Raw genomic sequence first — 24,274 nt, 5'->3', positions numbered from 1 at the left:
ACGAACATCTTCCATAGACTGAACATTACTACATAGCTTGGTGTCATCTGCAAAAATAGAAATAGTGCCATTAATCCCATCCTCTATATCATTAATAAATAAGTTGAATAATAGTGGTCCCAGCACTGAACCCTGGGGTACACCACTTATAACCGGGGACTATTCAGAGTACAAATCATTGACCACAACTCTCTGGATATGGTCCTTGAACCAATTCTCAATCCAATTCCAAACGATACTTTCTAAACCTATAGTCCTTAATTTACCCATTAGATGTCTGCAAAGGCATTTGACACTGTCCCTCAAAGTCCAAAAACACTATATCCACAGCGGCTCCTCTGTCTAAGCTTCTGCTCACCTCTTCATAAAAACAAATCAGGTTGGTTTGACAGCTTCTGTCCTTAGTAAAACCGTGCTGGCTGTCACTTATAATACTATTTTTTTGTCACATAATTCTGTATATAGTCCCTCAAACATTTTCCCCACAATGGATGTTACGCTTACTGGTCTATAATTACCCGGAGAAGACCTAGAGCCCTTTTTGAAAATAGGTACCACATTTGCCCTGTGCCAGTCCCTTCGCACTATACCAGTCACTAGAGAATCTTTAAATATTATGAAAAGGGGGACAGAAATAACTGAACTAAGCTCTGTAAGAACTCTAGGGTGTAACCTATCTGGTCCCGAGGCCTTGTGTACATTTATTTTGTTTAATTTAGCTTGGACCATCTCTACATTCATCCAATTCAGTATATCAACCGATATATTAACCGCTCTGGCACCGGCTACATCAGCTGCTCTTTCTTCTGTTGTATATACAGAGCTGAAGAACCCATTTAGTAACTCTGCCTTCTCTTGATCCCCTGTGACCAACTCCCCATTACCACTATCTAGGGGTCCTACATGTTCAGACCTTGGCTTTTTTGCATTTATATACTTGAAGAATTTTTGGGGATTTGTTTTACTATCCTTGGCCACCTGCCTTTCATTTTGTATTTTTGCTGATTTTATTACCTTTTTACAAATTTTATTAAGCTCTTTATAATTTACAAAGGCTACAGCTGTACCCTCAGATTTGTATTTTTCAAATGCCCTTTTTTTTTGTCATGTATTGCCCTTTTTACAGAAGGTGTAAGCCATGTGGGGTTTAATTTTAGTCGTTTATACTTGTTACCTATAGGAATACATTTTGCACTATAATTACCCAAAGTAGATTTGAAAATCTCCCATTTATCATTTGTACCATTATTTGACATTAGTTCTTCCCAGTCTATATCCTGAATTGCAGCCCTCATCCTGGGGAAATTGGCCTTCTTAAAATGAAGTGTTTTTGCCCTCCCAGCCTGTGTTTGTTTTTTATAGTATAGGTAAAATATAACTATATCGTGATCACGGTTACCGAGGTTTTCGCGAACATTGACGTTCCCAACAAGCTCTGCATTATTAGAAATTACCAGATCCAACAGAGCTTCACCTCTAGTCGGGTTTTCCAGAAACTGGCCCATAAAATTTTCCTACAACAGGTTGAGGACCAAAGTAATATTTTCAGTGTTTACCTCCCTTTGTAATTCCACCCAAAAGGTTTCAACCTCCTCACAGTCTTCACCCACTATTGTCTATTTCACACTCGCCTTCATACCACTTCTCACATACAGACATACACCACCACCTTTCATATTCGCCCTGTCTTTCCGAAACAGTGTAAATCCCTGTAGATTTACAGCCCAGTCATGTGAAGAGTCCAGCCATGTTTCAGCAACACCAACTATATCTATATTTTCTTCCAGTACAAAGGGCTCCAGCTCCCCCATTTTGCTTGCTAGGCTTCTGTCATTTGTGAACATACACTTTAACTTGCCTTTAAAGGTTTCACTTTCAGTACCAGAAATGTGATTGACATTATTTGGGCATTTTTATTTTCACTGCTGTTTTGTAATGGAAGGATCTCCTTATCTTGTTGCCTAGTCCTCTCCCCCAGTCGGTTTCTCCCCCCACCAATATAGTGTGACCCCTCTCTAACCTAACTACCTCTTTATTTTCTACATTGGTCTCCCTCAGCCCTAATTTAAATACTCCGCCACCCCAGCTAGAATTCTCTCCCGCAGCACAGCGGACCCCCTTCCATTTAGGTGCAAATCAGTTTGTAACCCAATGAAAAGTCAGCCCAGTGCTCTAGGAACCCAAAGCCTTCTCCTCTACACCAAGACATAAGACATGCATTTAACTCCCTGAGCTCCTGCTGTCTTTCCTGTGATGCGCATGGCACAGGCAGTATTCCTGAGAATAGTACCTTGGAGATCCTTCCCTTCAGCTTGTAGCCTTGTTCTTTAAAATTATTCTTAAGGCTCCGCCACCTACCATTTATTCTGTCGTTGGTACCCACATGGACCACGACAGCTGGATCACCACCTGCCCCTCCCAGCAATTTGTCCACTCGTTCCACCACATGCCGAACCCTGGCACCAGGGAGACAGCAAACCATTCGGTTGAGGCGGTCTTGGTGACAAATTATTCTGTCTTCCGGTTTAAAGAATCCCCTACAGCTATCAATTGTCTTGCCTTGCCTGCATTACCATCCCGCTAACTACTAGCTGGGCTGTTCTCCCGGCTGTTAGAAATGGCAGCCCTAGTGGATACCGATCTCGCCGAGACTGATACCCTCGCATCATCACCCAACTTGGCAATTTTGCTTGTAATGTCAGAAACAGGATTGGCCTTCCTTTTCTTTGACCCCTTTCTACTGCCCCTAACTGCATTAACCCAGCTACTTGCCTGATCCTGCTAACCCATGTCTTCAGCCTCCAGTTCTACCCCACTAACTGCATGCTCCGTGAGCAGCAAGCTCAGCTCAAGATTGTCTATCTTCCTCAGTGTTGCATTCTGCTCCTCCAGATCTCTAATGCGAGCTCCAGGTGACCAACATGCTCACATCTGCCACAGAGGTATTCACCCTGGAACTTCTGCTGTGTCATGGCGCCAGCCACTATCAGCACCACTAGCGCTAGTCTATGCCGTTTTCCAGCATGGCTAAGTGCCTGATGAAGGTCGCTTTGACCGAAACTTCGCACTCTGCCACTGGCATTAAAAACAAAAACAAAATAAAAATACCTTTATTTCTAAATTGGTGTGCCCGATACTCTTATACTCATATTTGGGTTGGGCCCCTATCCGTGCAAAACCCCATCCTTGCACGTATCTGGTGCTGTCTGAACCTATACACAAATTGCTTTTAATATTAGACAAAGATAACCCAATTAAACACAAAATGCTTTTTTAAACCGATGATTTCATTAATTGAAGGAAAAATGTTGCTAAGCCCTACCTGGCTCTATGTTAAAAAGTAATTGCCCCCTTAGCTACTACATCAACCAATTAACCAAATTTAGTTGACAATCGGGTTCAATTTCACTAGCCACACCCAGGCATAACTACTGCCAGAGCTGTTGAATCTTCGGTTCTATTCAAGTGATGTTGTCCGGCAATATGAAGCAGGCTAGAAGGTCCTAAAAACCAGCACACTATGCCACGTTCTAAAGAGATTCAAATACAGATGCCAAACAAAGTAATTGAACTCTACCAATATGGAAAAGATTACAAGGCCATTGCTAAAGCTCTGGAATTCCAGCAAACCACAGTGAGAGCCATTATCCACAAATGGAGAAAACCTGGAACAGTGGTAAACCTGCCTAGGACGACTCATCTAGGAGGTCACAAATGAACCCAGATGAGCATCTAAAGAATTGCAGGTCTCATGTGCCTCAGTTAAGGTCAATGTACACGATTCCACAATAAGAAAGACACTGGGTAAAAATGGCATCCATGGGAGAGTGCCAAAGCGCAAACCCCTGCTGACCGAAAAGAATACAAAGACTTGTCTAACATCTTCCAAAAAAAAAACCACCATCTAGATAACCCAAGACTTTTGGGACAATATTCTGTGGACGGAGAAGTCAAAGGTGGATCATTTTGGAAGACATGGGTCTCGTTACATCTAGCATTAACTTAACACCGCCTTCCACCATAAGAACATCATACCAACAGCTAAACGTGGTGGTGGTAGTGTGATGGTCAGGGGCTGCTTTGCATCTACAGGACTCTGAGGACTTGTAATTTCTGATGGAACCATGATTTCTCCTGTTAGAAAACCCTGAAAGAGAATGTCCACTCATCAGTTTGTAACCTAGAGCAGTTGGATTATGCAGCAGGACAATGAATCAAAGCACACATGCAAGTCAACCTCCATATTCACCTGGCTACTCCAAATACATTTTTTTGAGTAGTCAGGTCAAAGTCCTGATTTGAATCCCAATAAGATGCTGTGGCAAGACCTTAAAAAGGGCAGTTCATGCACAACCCTCCAATATAGCTGAATAAAAACAATTCTGCTAAAAAGACACAAGTTGGTAGCACAACCAGTTATTAGGTTTAAGGGGGGGGGGGGGTAATTACTTTTTCACATGGGTGATATAGATTATGAATATGATCATTTAAAGCACACCTCCAATTACATCATCTGAAAATAAGTATTTACACAGCAAAATAGAGCATTGCAAAACCAATCCGATACTTATAAATCTCAAATATGTCTTATTCCTGGCTAGAGATCCAACCTGTGTACATGTTGCAACAATAAATGTGAAAAAGTCTCCTGCTCTCTTGAAATGGGTACTTCCTGGTTGTGACACGTAGTAAGGGGGCTTTGCCCAAAGTATTTTCCTTAGCTCCAATGCTGAACAATAAACGGTAAGACTGTATATAATGGCTCTGACATTATGATTCACTATGCACATAGCAGGCTCACCTGTCGTAATGGCGGTCTGCTTTTGGAGGAGAACGAGATCGGGGTGCACACAGCGGAAAGAGTCCCCTTTCAGTGAAATTATACAAAGAACAGTCTCAACACCGGATAGGGACTACACTAGACAACAAGCAGAGATAGAGAGAGATCCTATGTGCATGCAGGCTGCCGTGTCTGTAGCAGGCCTTCATAGAGCAACACTTGAAAACAGGGGATTGAAGGTACAGCAAATAGGCAAAGTTGTTTAACATCACAAATACCAAATCAGTAAAAGTTAGGGATACTTGGAGGTACACTTTAACCCCTTAGTGACCCACCTATTTTATGCCATAATGATCAAGCAATTGTTTTTGTTTTTCCATCGTCGCATTCAAAGCCTTATAAAGGACTATTTTTTTGCGGGACAAGTTGTATTTTTTACTGATTAATGTAACTTCTGGGGGGTAATGGAAAAAAAAAACAGAAATTTTGACATGCTTTTTTCGGTCTTAAATTTACGCCATTTACCTATAAATAACTTTATTCAGCAGTTCATTAAGATTGCGGTGATACCAAATTTATATTGTTTGTTTTTCTTGTGTAAAAGTAGTAAAACAAACTTTTAAAAAAATGTGTTGCCATATTTTAAAGAGTCATAAATTTATTTTTCTGCCGATATAGCTGTATGAGGACTTCTTTCTTGCGGGACGACTTGTAGTTTCTATTGGTACCATTTTGACTTTGATTGCTTTTTAAAATCACATTTTTTGGAAGGCAGGATGGACAGAAAACTGCAATTTTGCCATTTTTTTTTGGTTTTGTTTTTTGTTAACGGCGTTCACTGCACTGGTTAAATCACACAAGTCTTACGCCTCATGCACACGACCGTTGTGCCACTCGGGATTTTTTTTTTACATTATCCGATAGTCTTCATGGACCCATTCACTTTAGCGGGTAAATCGGGTCTGTGAAAAATGATCAGAGTCTCCGATTCGAGGAAACATAGGACATGTTCTATCTTTCCTTGGATCACGGACGTGACTCGGCTGGCACACACGGTCATGTGCATGAAGCGTTATAGTCGGGGTCCTTACAGACGTGACGATAGTAAATGTGTAGTTTACGTCTTTTTGTTTTTTCATAATAAAGCATTTTGTAGGGGGGGGGAAAAAAAAAGGGTTTCATTTTTTTTACTTGGGATTTTCATTTATTCCAAAAACTTTATTAAACACTTTTGTTTAGTCCCACTAGGGGACTTTACTGTGCAATATTTTGATCACTTTTATAATGCACTGCCTGTGGCAGGGACGAATAGTCTTTTACTGAAGGCAGATCAGATGGCCACGGTTAGGTCCCCGGCTGCCATAAAAAATTCGCAGCACCCTGCAATTACATTGTGGGTGTGCCGATGGGGCGATAGAGGGAGCACCCTCGCTCTAAAACCACTTAGATGCCACTCAATAGCGACCGTGGCAGATGCAGATTTCGTTCCCGCTCGGTAGTGCAAGTGCTCGGCTGTCTTTAGACAGCCGACACCTGCCCGGGTTAATGTTACAGCGCTGGCTTTTCACAGCGCTGTGGCGTAAGTGCACTCAACGGCCGCCGTGAAAACACGTATAGGCGGTAATTAAGGGATTAAAAGCTGCATTTTGTGTTTACTCGTGTTGTCTTAATCCTATATTAAAATTAGTTAGGTGAACTGAAGCCTTTAAATGTGACAAATTAGCAAAAATAGAAGAAATCGGGTAAGGCAAATACTTTTTCACAGCACTGTACTCCACACTAAGGCTAGATTCACACGAACGTGTATTGCGTCCGTGCGGGCCGCGTGGTTTTCACGCGCCACGCACAGACCAATACAAGTCTATGGGGCAGTACAGACAGTCCGTGCTTTTTGCGCGTTTGTCCGCTGCGCAAAAAGCGTGACATGGTCAATATCTCGGCGTATTTTGCGCATCACGCACCCATTGAAGTCGATGGGTGCGTGAAAACCACGCAGGTCGCACGGAAGCACTTCCGTGCGAACTGCCTGTTTCGCGCACCAGCTGTCAAAAGGATGAATGTAAACAGAAAAGCACCACGTGCTTTTCTGTTTACAAACATCCAAATGGCGTGTCCTAATGATGGTGGCTGCGCGAAAAGCACGCAGCTGCGCATCATATGATGCTGCCTCACGGAGCAGGAAAGTGGCTTTTTCGCACGCAAAACGCCGCGTGTTTTGCGTGCGCAAAAACGCCACGCACGTCTGAATCAGCCCTAAACCTGCATTTCTCTAGTCACACTACACAAAAATTTATGAAAAAGTCTCATCACATTTTTATAAATGTTGCAGATTCAAGGCATTACATAAAATGTTTTTTATAATGGCAACATTTATACATGACACCTATTAGGCACTCTCCACATCTGTGTCAAGAGGCCATGATACGGGCCTACGTGGTTTTAGCACAGCATGCAGTGCTATTTTGTCCAGCAAATTGACAGAAACCAGACGGCCAAAGTCAATGGATTCTGTTGGGTTCTGTCATGCAACAGCTTTTGTACGCTCATTGTTTTGACGGAGCGAAACAGCGGTATCTGGAATGCAGGCGTGAACAGATTTATTGCTTCTATTTTCAGATTGTGCCTTCTGTTGAATACTACCTTACAGAATATCATCCCATAAATCTTTTTGAATGAATTAGTGTGCTGTAATAATTACAGAACAAGCAATAAGTGCTTTGTTGATCAACTTCAGATCATCTCAAAAAGGTGTTGAGAAAATTCTGAAGACCGGTTGTAAAAGAATTGTAAATAAAGCAGGATCCATCCATTCACATTTAAAAATAAAAAATAAAAATGACAACGCAAATAAGGTGGAATTGGTCAGTTTAATGACATAGTTAAAAAACAAGCAAAACAAACCAGGGAAGAAAACAAAATGAAAACTTAATTATTCTACACATTTACAGAAAAGGCCACAGCAGTTTAACACAAAATATAAAAACCCTTAAAAAGAGTGACGGCTAAGAAGACCGGTAGCGCTCTGAAGTCCTCAGTGGTATATATATTGCACAAGAGGCTCTTTCCTGTAATAATTCAAAGAAATTATTACTGTCTATTTTTGAAAACTCTCCCTTCATAAAATGTGCTCTTTTAGGGTAAGGCCCCACAGAGCGGCATTAACTGAACTGCCAGCCACGCCACCACCCGGTCAGGCACGGTTCTTAAACAGCCGTTTTACCTGCATTAACAAGCAACCTGCAGAATCATGCAGCAATCAAAAGGTGTACTCATTAATGGCGCATTTTTGCATGATTTTGCAGGCTGTCGGACGAGTCAATGCTGCTCCGTGGGACCTTACCCATAACGTACGTTTATCAGGTACATCCAAAACACATGTGCGTAATTCACATCTAAGTAATTATAAGCAGCCACATTAAATCAAGATTTAACTATGAAAGGTTAATGCTACGTGCACACGCTGCGTAATTTGGTATAGAAAATTCTCACCAAAACTGCAGATAATCAGGTTTTAGCAGGTAAAATCCACACATTATGGTGTTTTTTTTCTGTGGAAATCCGCACGTAATACAGTGTGCATTTGGCCTTAGTTCTTTGATGAACTGCCCAGTGCCTCCCATCTTATATTAAACCATATCCTCTTGTATTTAAGCTTTTTTTATTTGAAGCTCATTGAGACGTTTTACATAGTGTCAATGGAAAATCCGCTCCAAAAACGCCTCAAAAAGTGACATGCTACTTCTTTTTACAAGGCGGTTATTGAATTCAGCAGCGTAAAAATTTGGGCATTTTCATTACTAAAAAGTCAATACGGTAATGCCTTTTAAATGATTGAGCAGTTGACAAATTAGCCTTCGTTCACATCTGCGTTGGGGTCCCGTTCTGACGTTCCGTCGGAGGTTTCCCTCAGAACGGGACCCTGAGCAGACACAAACTGACACCGACGGAGGTTTCCGTCTCCATCACCATTGATTTCAATGGTGACTGATCTGGTGCCCATGGTTTCCGTTTGCGTCGTTTTGCGGGAAGCAATAGCGTAGTCGACTAGGGTCCCGTTCTGATGGAAACCTCCGACGGAACTTCAACGCAGATGTGAACGAAGCCTAATTTGTCAACTGCTCAATCATTTAAAAGGCATTACTGTATTGACTTTTTAGTAATGAAAAATCCCAAATTTTGTGTGTCATTTTAAGTTACTGATGTCATCTGTAAGACACCAGTGATAACTGTACATTGAAGCGTACTTGTCAAATGACCCAATCGGCCTATGTAGAGAAATGGGAATAACTAAGAGAATTTCCACCCTAAATGTAAAATGGTCCATATATTAGTAAGGCTAAATTTACGGTGTTTGCCGCATCGGAAAAGATTCCTGGCGCTTTGCTCAAAAGTATCCATAGGCCCCCATTTAGCTGACAGAAGCAGAGTGTTTTTAGCTTCCGTTGCGCCGGTTTACCTTTTTTTGTAACTGTATGGAGTACCACAGTCAGCTGCGCTGTCCCATACAGATGCATCACACACAGTAGTATTAATTTATGTTTTTAGACATGAGAGCCTAGGAGACTGATGCCACGGTATGCCTATACCGTGGCATCCCTTGGAGCTGTACGTCACAAAATTATCCCGACGTATAAGAGTGACATACACTGCAAATGCAGCATGAATAGACCCTAAATAAGTAGATCACACAGAAGCCAAAGTTTGTTTTACCTAGACCGTTTTATCGAATTTGTTGCAGAAGCTATTTTTGCAAAAGTACCAGAAAGTACAGCCATATTGGTTGTCATTTTTGAATAAGCTTCTCTTCTTAAAACTTTAAGAATGCGTTGCAAAATGACAGATGATAATCAGTTTCCGGTAGGCTAATCCAGTGATAACCATTACAGCTGCTGCACAAAAAAAGAAAAATGTCAATATCTATGTAAGGCTTTGTTCACACTGGCAACAGGTTCAGTTTGTTGTTTTTTTCTACAGGATACATGACGGATGTAACCGTTCCATTATGATCTGTCATCAGTTATGTTTTTTTTTTACTCCCATTGACTTTCATGGGTCCATCAGCTATTCTTTTATTTTACTGGATATAATAGTGCAGCATGCTATGCTATTCTGACCTTCAGCAACGAAAACCTAATGAGTTTTTAGGCTCGGTTCACATCTGCGCTATAAATTCCTTATGCCTATTCCGACATAGGAGAAGAAAAACAGGGAGTTTAATGTGGTGACGGATGCTTCAAATGACTGAAACCAATGGCACCCAATGGACCCCATTAAATGTAATTGGTTCTGTAAGGCTTCCATAAGGTTGTCCATCATTTTACCAGAAAATAAATAAATAAATAAAACCGGCAGCATTATTTTCTATTTTTCAGGCATTTTTGACGGAATCTGCGATAGAGGCTCTTAAGGGTATGTGCACACACACTAATTACGTCCGTAATTGACGGACGTATTTCGGCCTCAAGTACCGGACCGACCACAGTGCAGGGAGCCGGGCTCCTAGCATCATATTTATGTACGATGCTAGGAGTCCCTGCCTCGCTGCAGGACCACTGTCACGTACTGAAAACATGATTACAGTACGGGACAGTTGTCCTGCAGCGAGGCAGAGACTCCTAGCATCGTACATAAGTATGATGCTAGGAGCCCGGCTCCCTGCCTTGTGTTCGGTCCGGGACTTGCGGCCGAAATACGTCCGTCAATCACGGACGTAATTAGTGTGTGTGCACATACCCTAATGGAGCCTCCAACACCAATATGAACAATGGCTGCCACTTAAAAAAAAACAGTTTAAAGAGGCTGTCACCAGATTCTGAAATCCCTATCTCCTATTGCAGGTGATCGGCGCTGCAATGTAGATAACAGTAACGTGTTTTTTTTTTTTAAAAACGTTCATTTTTGGCCAAGTTATGAGCAATTTTACATATATGCAAATTAGCTTTGAAATGGACAACTGGGTGTGTTTTTTTTTCGTATGTCCAACTGGGCGTGTATTGTGTTTTTAATTGGGCGTGTTTACTTGTTTTACTAACTGGGCGTTGTGAATAGAAGTGTATGATGCTGACAAATCAGTGACCAATCAGCATCATGCACTCCTCTCCATTCATTTACACAGCAGCATCGTTCTTATTAGAACGATGTGCAGCCACATACACAAGTGTCCTGATAACGAATACACGTGACCTCCAGCCTGGACGTCATGTGTACTCAGAATTCTGACACTTCTGAATCTTTTCTGGGAGATTCCAGCAAGCCATGCGTAATCTCGCGAGATTACGAGGTAAACGAGATTTAGTTTCCCTTGCTGGAAATCTCACAGAAAAGATTCAGAAGTGTCAGAATTATGAATACACATGACGTCCAAGCTGGAGGTCACGTGTATTCATTATCAGGACACTTGTGTATGTGGCTGCACATCGTTCTAATAAGAACGTGATGCTGCTGTGTAAATGAATGGAGAGGAGTGCATGATGCTGATTGGTCACTGATTCGTCAGCATCATACACTTCTATTCACAACGCCCAGTTAGTAAAACAAGTAAACACGCCCAGTTAAAAACACAATACACGCCCAGTTGGACATTTCAAAGCTCATTTGCATATATATAAAATTGCTCATAACTTAGCCAAAAATTAACATTTAAAAAAAAAACCAAAAAAACGTTACTGTTCTCTACATTGCAGCGCCGATCACATGCAATAGGCGATAGGGATTTGAGAATCTGGTGACAGAGCCTCTTCAAGGCTAAGTTTGCTAATTATGATTGACTGCTCTATGGCCTTTTTTTAAAGGGGTTATCTTTCAATTCCCCTTCTCAAAATATTGGGGAGTCCAGCTTTTCTAACCCTCGGCGAACAGCGATCATTGCCGGTGGAAGCCGCGTCAGGCAAAGACGTTTTCCCTACCGCAGCAGGGGAAATGTTGCATTACATAGTGGCCAGTCAAATGAATGACCGTCCATGTATTACAGGAGTCTGCAAGAGCATGGAGATCACACTCACTATCCACTGCAATGCAGCAACAATGATGTACCATCAAATGAGAGCGCGCACAATGTCTTTACAATGTACAGTTGGAGAACGCATTAAACATTATATGATAGGTAAGATTTCATTTTTGACTGGAATTTTCCCTAATTTTTAAATGTCAAACTAAACCCAATTGATAAAAACCATGTGCACATATCTATATATCCACTTAAGGATCTTCAGTTCACACAAAGTCTTTCTTCTTTACAATTAGTTTAGTCCACTATGAACAAAATTATTTGCTGCATGTAAACATGACTAAAGTACTGTATAGAAAATACTTGAACCATGATCTTTTGGAAGAAAATTATATCAAAATATTTGCTTTAAAAATTAAGCTTATTTTTTTTCTGTTTCTGAATCTTTTTCCAGTTTTTAGGAAAAAGATAAACCACCCCGTCGGGTGTTCGCATCCTGAGTTCATTTATAGGAGAATTTAAACAAGCATTATGCAAGCTTTGTCTGTAAACTAAAGCAACGGCAACGGCCATCCTTCAACTCCTTGGATGGTGTCCACTGACAAAGTTATAAACTAGGAACTGGCTGGTGCCATAATAATGTGTTGCAAACAGCTTGCCATCTGGAGTTGGATCCGAGAATGCAATTTCATCTTTGCTCAGATGAGAGCCATATATGAAGTGGTTCCTGTGAAGTAAAAAAAAAAAAAAAAAGTGTCAAATTATGATACATGCCATATTTGCGCAATAGTGCTTTCCTTTTGTTGTAAAAGTGGGCGGGGCACAGCAGAAGTGGACAGGCCACCCGCTGCCTGAAAAATTCACTATCATTTATGCCAAATCTGGCGCAAATTACAGTGATAAACTATGTTAGCTTATAGATAGCATAGATCTCCCTTTTTGGCCTGCAAACATCAGAAAACACGCCAAATTACGAGGCGTGTGCATTTTAATAAACTATTCGCATATTAAGGTGGTTTTACAAGAGCAGGTATCGCCCATGTTTAATCACCTTTTTACGGGCACCGATCGACAATACAGCTTTTTAATTAGTTCTCCCTTGCGCCATTCATAAAGGAGCAATCATCGTTAATTATGGGGACGGACAAACGTTGCTACAATAGTTTGTCTCTATGCATCTGCATCAAAACATCTCCATATTTTCACAGGGAGATGTGCTACCGACCCTTTTTTTGGCTGCATAAAAGATGCGATCAGCTGATTAAAGAGCATTTGCTCATTCATCAGCTGATCATAGCCCTGTTTACACAGGGCAATGATCAGGAACGATAGTTTGTACGAACACTTGGTCACCAGATCATTGAAGCCTACAAGCGCAACAGGCCTTTTACATGAGTCAAACTACAAAACGCCATTCTTCGTAAATCTGCCTCTTTGTCCTTACTGTGACTGTGTGGCCATTATTGACTTCTTGTAAGAAGATAGTGGATGACACAACAATGAATCCAGTATTACCTTAAACATTCGAGCATCCTGGAAGCAATTTTCTTTCGCCGCATCATTGAGAATACCCAAATACGGCTGATTCCACAGATAGCAGGCTCAGGAGTAGTAGAACAACACCAAGCTTTCACTCGCTCAGAAATTATTCTATCCTTGTCACTTGGAATATTATCTTCAATCACCCTATAGCCCTGCAAGAAAGAATGATACCAGAGAGAAAAACTGAGGGGTTTGTGCTTTTTCTTTTTTTACTGTAAAATTTTCAAGACTGCTATTAACCCCTTCCCGCTCCTGGACGTACTATTAGGTCATGGTAGCTGTATCGTTCGCGCTCCATGACCTAATAGTACGTCTCGGGAATAACGGCCATTTCGGCCGTCTTCCCGACACATACAGGAGCTGTAACAGCTGCTGTCTCGTACAGCAGCTGCCGCAGCTCCTACAGCGGGGACCGATCGCTGTGTCCCCGCTGATTAACCCTTTATAAGCCCCGTTCAATAGAGATCGCGGCTTTTAGGGGTTAAGTTGCCATCGCCGGCCTGCTACACGATAGCGGCCGGCGATGGGGACTATGGCAACCGGACACCAAACAATGGCGTCCGGCTATGCCATAGACGGAAGCCTAGTGGGTCCTGACAACGTCAGGAACCACTATGCTTGCTGTCAGTGAGTAGCTGACAGTTCTAATACACTGCACTACGCATGTAGTGCAGTGTATTAGAATAGCGATCAGGGCCTCCTGCCCTCAAGTCCCCTAGTGGGACAAAGTAATAAAGTAAAAAAAAAAGTTTCAAAAAAAAACAAAAAAAAGGTGTAAAAATAAGAAAATAAAACTTTTAAAAGTATTAAAAGTAAAAATCCCCCTTTTTACCTTATCAGTCATTTATTATTAATAAAATATATAAAACAAACAAATAAACTATACATAATTGGTATCGCCGCGTCCGTAACGGCCTGAACTACAAAATTATTTAGTTATTTATCCCGCACGGTGAACGCCGTAAAATAAAATAACAATAAACCGTACCACAATCACAATTGTTTGGTCACTTCACCTCCCAAAGAATGGAATAAAAAGAGATCAAAAAGTCGCATGTACCGAAAAATGGTACTGATCGAAACTACAGTTCGTTACGCAAAAAACAAGTCCTCGCACGGCTTTATTGATGGAAAAATACAAAAAAGTTATGGCTCTTAGAATAGCAGGCGTCAGGACCAGACGCCGATACTCTGCCTCCAAACTGAGAGGCCATTCTCTTGCCACTGCAAGCATGTTTTGCTGACAGCAAACTACATTTTTTTTTTTTTTTTTTTTTTCAAGACAGCTATATCTAAATTTTCATGCAGCTTCCCAAGGAACAGGATGAAGCAGCATTCATGACCTATCTCCCCTGATGAATCAATGGGTCAGAGGAAACGCGTTGGGAGAAGAATTACTTTATTTCAGAGGTCCAACTTAATCTAGGATTTCAGAGAAGACGCCTGAAAGGAACGCCATCATCCCAAAATTAAGGGGTAGGAGGGCAACTGCCCGAAATTATTCTCATATATCCTCTGTATATCCTACATGACCTACAAAGCATCTGAGTGCTTATGAGAAAACCTCTGAAACTTACGAATTATTTGAACCACAAGTATTAGGAAACCATAAAAGGTGGACTATTTTTGCTGTCTCCAATATTGCTGTATATGCATACTGATAAAAACAGAACAATTGTACACAACTGTGACATATGATTTGAATATATGCGCTCATATCGCAAACGCTTATGTTTTAAGAAATTTAAGTAAAAGTTATTTTTTAACACACTCCGGATCAATCTTGTTTATTTGTTATAATTTACGGAGAATACTTGACAAACCAACATTGTCTAGGTGGTAGACGATACACAAGACCACGAATATATATCTTAGAATAAGGTAACACAAAAAGTGAATGATTGTTTACAAAACGTATTTTATTGTGCAAACGCCATAAGACATAAAAAAAAAACTACAAACATCTAATCTCGCCGTAATCGTATCGCCCCTAAGAATAAAGTGAATGTCATTTATAGCGCATGGTGAACGCTGTAAAAAAAAAAAAAAAAAAAAGGAGAATAAAAAAACAATAGTAGAATTGCTGTTTTTTAGTCACCACGCCACCTAAAAATAGAATAAAAACTGATCAAAAAGTCGCATGCACCCCAAGAAAACTACAATGAATTCCTCAAGGGGTCTAGTTTCCAAAATGGGGTCACTTTTGGGGGGTTTCCACTGTTTTGGCACAAGAACTCTTCAAACCGGACATGGTGCCTAATAAAAAGGAGGCCTCAAAATCCACTAGGTGCTCCTTTGCTTCTGAGGCCGGTGCTTCAGTCCATTACCGCACTAGGATTTTCTGACAAAAATAAATATGTAAATTTCACCTCTACTTTGCTCTAAATTCCTGTGAAACACCTAAAGAGCTCATAAACTTTCGAAATGCTGTTGTGAATACTTTGAGGGGTCCAGTTTCTAAAATGGGGTGTCTAATATATGGGCCCCTCAAAGCAACTTCAGAACTGAACTGGAACCTAAAAAATAAATAAAAATGAGGCAACACTTCGCTTCTCCTAATGAGCATTGCCTACTCCAAGACACCAGTTTTGACCGTTTGTATAAACGGAGACCCCTATTAGACCATTTCAGTGCCCGGTTTTCCCAAGCATACACCCCCGAGAATTGTATTTCTATTGAGGAGTCCTTGGTACATTTTAAAGGGAGGCTTTAATTCCGCCAGTACCTGCCGGGTAGGAGGGCAAGGTATGGCGTGAAGATGTATAAGCTTTGCGAGTGCATCAGGGTATACCTACAAATTTAGGATATATGAAGGGAAGGACACCAGTGCTCAGCCCCCAGAATGCCCCCCCCCCCCTTACTGGGAGTTAATGCAAAAATTGTGTGGGATTTGGTGCACCCACTGCTGGACCAGGGTTACCACCTCTACCTGGATAATTTTTATACCAGCGTCCCACTCTTCAAGTGCCTCGCTTCCAGAAGTCCTGCGGCCTGCAGCACTGCTAGAAGAAATCTGAGAGGCCTCCCCTAAGACTCTGCTTGGGCAAACAAAAAGGGGTGAGAGCAGGGCACAATATAGCAGCAACATATTGTGTGTCAAGTACAAGGACAAGAGAGATGTCCTTGTATAGACAACAATACATGCCCACACCAGTACCCATGTACCTGTACGAGGTACCAGTACAGAGACCCCCAAACCAGACTGCATCCTGGACTACAATAGGTACATGGGAGGGGTGGACTTGTCAGATCAAGTCCTGAAGCCCTACAGCGCCATGCGGTGTGGTATAAGAAGCTGGCCATGCACATCACACAGATGGAATTGTACAACACGTACGTGCTACGTCGGGGTGTAGGCCAGAGGGGAACTTTCCTGGAATTTCAAGAGGTGGTTATCAAGAAACTAATTTTTAGGGACCAAGGGGGGGCACCCAGTACTTCTGGAAGCGGGGCCACACGCATCGTACCAGGGCAACACTTCCCAGGAGAAGTTCCCCAAACTGGCAAGAAAAGAAAAAGTCAAAAGAGGTACAAAGTCTGTTATAAGAGGGGGGTAAGGGAGAACACAATATATCAATGTGACACGTGTCCCGAAAAACTAAGGCTCCGTATGAAAGTGCTTCAAAACGTATCATACATCCCTTGATTTTTAATCTACCCCAGTTTTACTTACCCTGATGCACTCCGCACATCTTATCCCCCTCATCTTTCCCTTCTGAGCCCTGCAGTGTGCCCAGCCAGCTGATAACAGCCACATTGAGGGTATTGCCATACCCGTGAGAACCCACATTACAGTTTATGGGGTGTATGTCTCCGGTAAAAATGCTCACTACACCTCTAGATGAATGCCTTAAGGGGGTGTCGTTTTTAAAACGGGGTCACAACTGTACTGGTACCTCAGGGGCTTCTGCATATATGACTTGTAACCAGAAAATCCCCAGTAGGCCAAATGGTAGTCCTTTCCTTCTGAGCCCTCCCATGGGCCCAAACATCAATTTATCACCACAAATTGGGCATTGCCGCACTCATGACAAATTGGGCAACAAAATGGAGTATTTTATTTCTTGTAAAAATAAGAAATTTTGAGCTAAACCTACATATTATTGGAAAAAATTATTATTTTTTAAATTCCCAGCCCAATTCAAATAAGTTCTGTGAAGAAACAATGGGGTCTAAATGGTCACATTACCCATCAATTAATTCCTTGAGGGATGTAGTTTCCAAAATGGGGTCACTTCTGGTGGGTTTCCATTGCTTTGATACCTCTGGGGATCTGCAAATGCGACATGGCACCCGAAAACCAATCCAGCAAAATCTGCACTCCAAAGAACACACAGCGCTCCTTCCCTTCTGAGGCCTCCCATGGGCTCAAACGGCAGTTTATCGCCACAAATGGGGTATTGCTGCACTCAGGAGAAATTGGGCAACAAAATGGGGTATTTTGTTCCCTGTGAAAATAAGAAATTTTGATAAAAAATGACATCTTATTGGAAAAAAAATTACATTTTTTTTAATTTCACAGCCCAATTCAAATAGGGGCTGTGAAAAAACTGTGCGGTCAAAATGGTAACAACCATAAATGAATTCCTTGAGGGGTGTAGTTTACGAAATGGTCACTTTTGTGGGATTCCTACTGTTTTGGCACCTCTTCAAACCTGGCATGCTGCCTAAAATATATTCTAATAAAAAAGAGGCCTCAAAATGTACTAGGTCCTTCTTTGCTTCTGGGGTTTGTGTTTTAGTCCACGAGCGCACTAGAGACACATGTGGGACATTTCTAAAAACTGCAGAATCTGAACAATACATATTTAGTAGGGTTTCTCTGGTAAAACCTTCTGTGTTACAGAAAAAAATAGAATACAATTGAAATTCAGCAAGAATAATTAAATTTGCAAATTTCACCTCTGCTTTGCTTTAATTTCTGTGAAATGCCTGAAGGGTTAAATAAACTTTCTAAATGCTGTTTTGAATACTTTGAGGGGTCTAGTTTTCAAAATGGGGTGTTTTATGGGGGTTTCTAATACATAGGCCCCTCAAAGCCACTTCGGAACTGAACAAGTACCATAAAAAAAAGGCTTTTGAAATTTTCTTCAAAATATGAGAAATTGCCGTTTATGTTCTAAGCCTTGTAACGTCCAAGAAAAATAAAAGAATGTTCAAAAAACGATGCCAATCTAAAGTAGACATATGGGAAATGTGAACTAGTAACTATTTTGGGTGGTATAACCATCTGTTTTACAAGCAGATGCATTTCAATTCTGAAAAATGCTATTTTTTATACATTTTCTCTAAATGTTGCAATTTTTCACCAATAAACACTGAATATATCGTCCAAATTTTACCACTAACATAAAGCCCAATGTGTCACGAGAAAACAATCCCAGAATCGCTTGGATAGGTTTAAGCATTCCGACGTTATTACCACATAAAGTGAAATATGTCAGATTTGAAAAATGGGCTCTGAGCCTTAAGGCCAAAACTAGGCTGCGTCCTTAAGGGTAAAAATCCTACATCATTTAAGGTAAGGCATTCATGACTCTGGTGTGAAAGAACTTGACTGACCCGCACAAACTCACCCAACCATGCCTTTATGGGCCTTGCTTTGTGCACTGGGGCACAGTCATCCTGGAACGGAAAACAGCCTTTTCCCCAAATTGTTCCCACAAAGTCGGAAGCATACAAATTGTCCAAAATGTCTCAGTATGCTGAAGCATTAAGATTTTTCTTCTCTGGAGCTAACGGGCCTACATCAACCCCTGAAAAACAACCTCATAGCATTATTTCTCCTCCACTAAATATTACTACCAATTTTCACAGTTGGCACTATGCATTCAAGTAGGTAGCGTTATCCTGGCATCCATCAATGACTGACAGATCGCGAAACATTGTTCCTCAGTTTAGCAAACACATTTCCACTGCTCCAGAGTCCAGTGGTGGCGGGCTTTACACCACTCCATCTGATGCTTGGCATTGTGCTTGGTGATGTAAGGCTTGCATGCAGCTGCTCAGCCATGGACACCCATGCCATGAAACGCCCGGCACACACTTTTGCGCTGGTGTTAATGCTAGAGGAAGTTTGGAACTCTGCAGTTAACGCATAAAAGTCAACAAAAAAACAAAACTCTACCGACTTAATATGCACCTCCGTACTCGACTCCGCTCTAACTATACGTCTGTCATTTTGTGGCCGAGTTGCTGTGGTTCTTAAACGCTTCTACTTTCCTGCTAGATACCACGATCAACTGAGTGGTATTATTGTAAAGAAATTTCACAAACTGACTTGTTGCAAAAAAGTGGCATCCTATTACAGGCTCGAGTTCAGCAAGCTCTTTAGAATGACCCATTCTTTCACAAATGTTTGTAAAGGCGACTGCATGTCTAGATGCTTAGTTTTATACACCTGTGGCAATGAGACTGAAACACACACACACACACACACGGGATGAAAACTTGTTGGGTGATATGTCCCACAATGAATGTGACAAGAAAGAGATTTTAGCTTTACATGCCTGCAGAGCAGAATTTCTGCTTTGAACCACCCACTCGAGGAAGTGTGCCGTCAACTTAAAGGGGGGCTCCCTGTCTTTTGATGGATATGCCTCACAAATAGTCATCTGAACCCAACGGTCTATGGCAAGCTTGGATACCCTTAGACCCAGCAAAGTACCACAAAAAAAAACGACCAGCGGAATGAAAAGGTATATTCACAAATGTGCCAACTATATCCAACTTGTCAAGAGACTGTTCCCGAGAGTGGGAATTAGAGGGGCAAAAAGGAAAGGACGACGATATCCTCATTAGTATGAAAAGCAGATACTACCTTTCGTAGAAAAGAAGGGACTGGGCGGACCACCACCATGGCGAATCACCATCAAGGGAGATATGTAGAACAGGGCCAACAATTCATAGACGCACCTAAGGCTAGTTTTTAAGAAAGAACTCAAAGCGAGTTGCCATCTAGAAGGCTCAAAAGGGGAAAGACTGCATGGCCTCAGGACCCGGCTAAGATTCAAGGGGACCCTAGGCTGACAGTAAGGAGACACAGCATGAGCCACCCTTTGCAGAAAAGTACAGACTGCTGTCTTTGCTCTATAGGATCTCTTCCAGTGCTCCTTGGCAAATGACACCTGACCCCTGAGGGAGCTTAAGCCCAAGACCAAATCCAGGCCGCCCTGAAGGAAGGATGGCAAGCAAAAGAGGGAAAAACATCTTGGCTGAAACCTTCCCTATTCACACTAACGTAAAAAGGAGTTCAAGTTCTGTGGTTGATCTGGAGGAACGGTTTTCTAGCCTTTAGCGTGGTCTGGATCACCTGCACAGAAAAACCTCTTGCTTTCAGTATGGCAACTTTGACAGCTACGCCGTTAAACTCGAACTGGTGCTGTGGAATGACTAGTGCATCTGCCTACAGCACCAGTGGATTCAGAGTCCAGGACACTAAATGTAGGCAGTTTGTGGTCAAGACTGTAAGCCACGAGGTCCATGTCTGGGAGACCTCGTCTGGAGCAGATTTCCCTGAAAACCTCTAAATAAAAACACCCACTCTCCTGGGTCAATCCGTTCCCAGCTGAAAAAGTCAGCAAGCCAGTTGTCCGTTCCTGATATGTAGACTGTTGAGAGCAGAAATGTGGATCTCCGACACGGCTGCATCGCTACGGGTTGTGCTTTGATGGTTTAGGTAAGCTACAGCCGTTGGGTTGTCTGTCTGAACCCTGACAGATCCACTGGAGGAAAAACAGAACAATGGCTGAAGATGATCGGAAGGAAGGAAGTACTCTAGATTGGACCAGACACCTGAACTGTTGTTCTAATGGACCCCTCCCAAGCCGAGGAAACTGACGTCTTATCAGGAACAGAAAGAAAGAATTGTATGCGGCACACTCTTGGAATACTTAAATTAAATTTCAATTTTTTCGTAATGCCAGTGGTTACATGTGCAACGTTTCGGTCGTGAGACCTTCGTCGGGCACTGAGCCGTACTGGGGACTGGATTAGCGATTTTGCTGTCGCTGAATTAGTAATGGCAGCTTATCGCTCTTAGTGGCGCCATCAAGAGCGGTAACCCGCCATTACCAATTTCAAGGCCAGCAAAATTGCTAAACGAGTCCCCAATACGGCTCAGTGCCCCGACGAAGGTCTATCGTCCGAAACGTTGCACATGTAGCCACTGGCATTACGAAAAAAATTGAAATTAATTTACGTTAAATATTCCAAGAGTGTGCCGAATACAATTCTATCTGCAACTGGGTTGGGACCCTATTTTGAGCATCTGATATAAACTAGTGCCGTCTGAACAAAATCACACGTCTTATCAGGAACAGTCAGTGGAGCAGTAGGAAAAAGCAACCCAGGGTCAGGTTGGGGGGGGGGGGGGAAAGGCCCCCACTGGAGGGAACAATAGACTGATAAGGGTATAGAGAATAAGGGTAGGAGAATGGCGCTATCCAAAGAATCAGTGGACTTGTTTCAACAAATTCGAACAGCTTGCTGAAGGGAGTCAGGTGTGGAGCTAGACTTACGGAATCGAATCACCTCCATTTAGGAGACCGTCAGGTGCAACACCCTCACGCAGCGTCAAATGGAGATTGGAGAGAACAGGAATTCTGTTGGAGGGATCAAAGCATCTCTGAAGGGAGCAGGATCCTGGCATGAGCAGTGTTAAAATATATGCCCAGAAAAGTAAGGCATCGAGAGAGTGAGAGGGGAGACTTGGGAAGGTTGACTATCCAGTCGAAACAGGATACGGTTCCAGTGTGCAGGCTTTCCAAGTTGACTGACCTGGATAGAGCTTTTAATCATGATGTCATCCAAGTAGAAGATCGATATGATACCCTGATCGTGAAGACCCCGGGTGCCTTTGCCAACCCAAATGGCAGTCCCAAATTGGTAGTGATTCAATCGCAAAGCGAAGAAACCGGTGGTGGAACTCGCAGATGGGGGGATGTGTAGGTATGTATCTTTGACATTGACTAAGGTTAGAAAGTCCCGTGGTTCCATTGATGCAATAACTGACCTCAGACTCCCTCCGTAAGTGCCAGAGCTTGACGTACCGCTTGAGGCAAGCAGACCTGCTCTGGGGCAAGGGAGGGCTCTTGCCACCAGTGGGCTTAGAAATAATTGCATCCAAATGTCTACCAAAGAGGTGTAAACCTGCAAAGGAGTGGTCAGGGATCTATTAGAGGCTGTGTTGTGCACTAGCATTTTAGCCAAAGCATTTGGCAATGGACTATAGAAAAAGCAGAGGAATTGGCCATGCATATGGCTGCATCCTGGAAATTTATTTTCCTGCGTGGTACATCTGTTGCGTGATTCTGCCAATTCCTCGTGGATGGTTAGCTGGGAATAGATAACATTTATGCGTTTTGGGTTTGAGAAACACCTAACTGGAAATTCCACTCTTTAGCGAAAGCTTCTTACATTTCAAAGTGGGAGGGGAAGAATTATGGAAGAGTCTAGGTCGCCGGAAGGAAAACCCCTACTGATCCTGAACATTCAAAGTATTTTTTATTGTCAATACAAGGCTTTCGAAAATAAAAAATAAAAAAGTTCAGAGGACTGCTCCTCATCCTTAGCTAAATCTGTGTCCGAGTCCTCCCCCTCCAAGCAATCCCCATGCTTGAAGAAAACGTCAGCGTTCCTCCCTAGAAGCAGGCGAGCCCAGGGAAACGGAGGGCTGTTGAGACCGGCTACGCCCATTTACAGGGAATGCTGCGCACCAGTTCTGCACAATTTAAAGCACCAGGTGGAGCCTTTAGTTATAAACGGCCTTACATGTCTACTATGGATCTGGATGCTTTAGATGTACGATACTGCCAATGACAGAGTGCGCCCACTCCAATTTTGGACCCAGGTGTGGGCTTCGCAGATGGCAGCGTAAGAGATAGACAGCGCGTTGGTGTGTGTGTGTGTGTGTGTGTGTGTGTGTGTGTGTGTGTGTGTGTGTGTGTGGTGGGGGGGGGGGTTCTGTCTCACTTTCCTATATCTCTCTCCACAGCACCATGAGTATATGCCCCTGCTGCTAGGAAAAACTAAAAAAAGAAACGTTGTAGCTCCACCCAGTGGGCTATACCTTGTCCTGTTACACCAGGCTACAGCCTAGTGGGCTATACCTTGTCCTGTTACACCAAGCTACTCAGTTTGTACCAAGGACAGTATAAAAACAAAATATACATTAAAAAAACCAAACATCCCAGACCCAGGAAAACAAACAAAAACACACACACCACATGATTTCAATCAGGAAGGGATTTTATATTGAGTACAACAATTTTCAACCACAATAGCTGGAACCCCCGCGTCCTTGACTTTGACGACCCGAGGCAGAAGGAGGAAGAGGTAGAGAAGGCTGAAATCCGACCAAGAACGAACCAGTGCGTCGGCCCCCAAGGGGCAATGTTCCCTAGCGACATATGAGCTGGGCACTTGTGGTTGAGATGGGAGGCAAAGAAGTGCACATCCAGAGTGCCCCAGCAAAGGCAGACTGAAATATGGTCGGGTGAAGGGATCACTTTCTTGGGTCTAAGCGCTCCCGACAGGTAGTCCACCTCCCGGTTGGCCCCTCCTGAAAACGTGAACTGCCGAGAGGGCAGAAACATGAAGCTCTGCCCAACGAATGGACCCAGAGGCTTCCTCGCACACCGGCCTGCTAATGGTGCCCCCTTGGTGATTCAAGTACGCAATTGCCGTAGAGTTGTCTGTCTGGAATCAAACTGGAGGGCCCATGAGGTGGGATGTCCAATGGGAGCGCGCTAGAAAAATTATGTTTATCTGGAGACAAGTCTTTGAGCTGGACCACTTGCCCTGGACCGTGAGGCAGCCAAAGACCGCCCCACAACCAGACAGGCTGACATCCGTTGTGATCACCTGCCAATGGAGGATGGCAAAGGGCTCAGGGAGGACAGTCACCATAACAGTTCTCGAACAAGTGAGGGATGCCAGATTAGAAGGTCCAATGAGTCCTGAGACCCGTCCCAGCAAGCAAAAATCTCCACCTGTAGAGGGCAAGT

General features: G+C 42.7%; 1 protein-coding gene across 1 annotated transcript in view; it reads right to left on the bottom strand.

The window, feature by feature from the left end:
• Window positions 1–11,351: 11,351 nt before the first annotated feature.
• ESCO1 (establishment of sister chromatid cohesion N-acetyltransferase 1) overlaps window positions 11,352–24,274 on the bottom strand; it is a 48,440-nt gene continuing 35,517 nt past the window's right edge. The window contains exons 9-10 of the mRNA XM_075826361.1: window positions 13,242–13,420; window positions 11,352–12,453 (exon numbers count right to left, since the gene is read on the bottom strand). Coding sequence (XP_075682476.1) covers window positions 12,303–12,453; window positions 13,242–13,420 — 330 coding nt within the window. The 3' untranslated portion in view covers window positions 11,352–12,302. The remainder of the gene's footprint in view (window positions 12,454–13,241; window positions 13,421–24,274) is intronic.

Source organism: Rhinoderma darwinii, chromosome 5 (assembly GCF_050947455.1).
Source record: "Rhinoderma darwinii isolate aRhiDar2 chromosome 5, aRhiDar2.hap1, whole genome shotgun sequence".
Lineage (NCBI taxonomy): Eukaryota > Metazoa > Chordata > Amphibia > Anura > Rhinodermatidae > Rhinoderma > Rhinoderma darwinii.
This window is presented reverse-complemented; position numbering and strand designations above follow the sequence as displayed.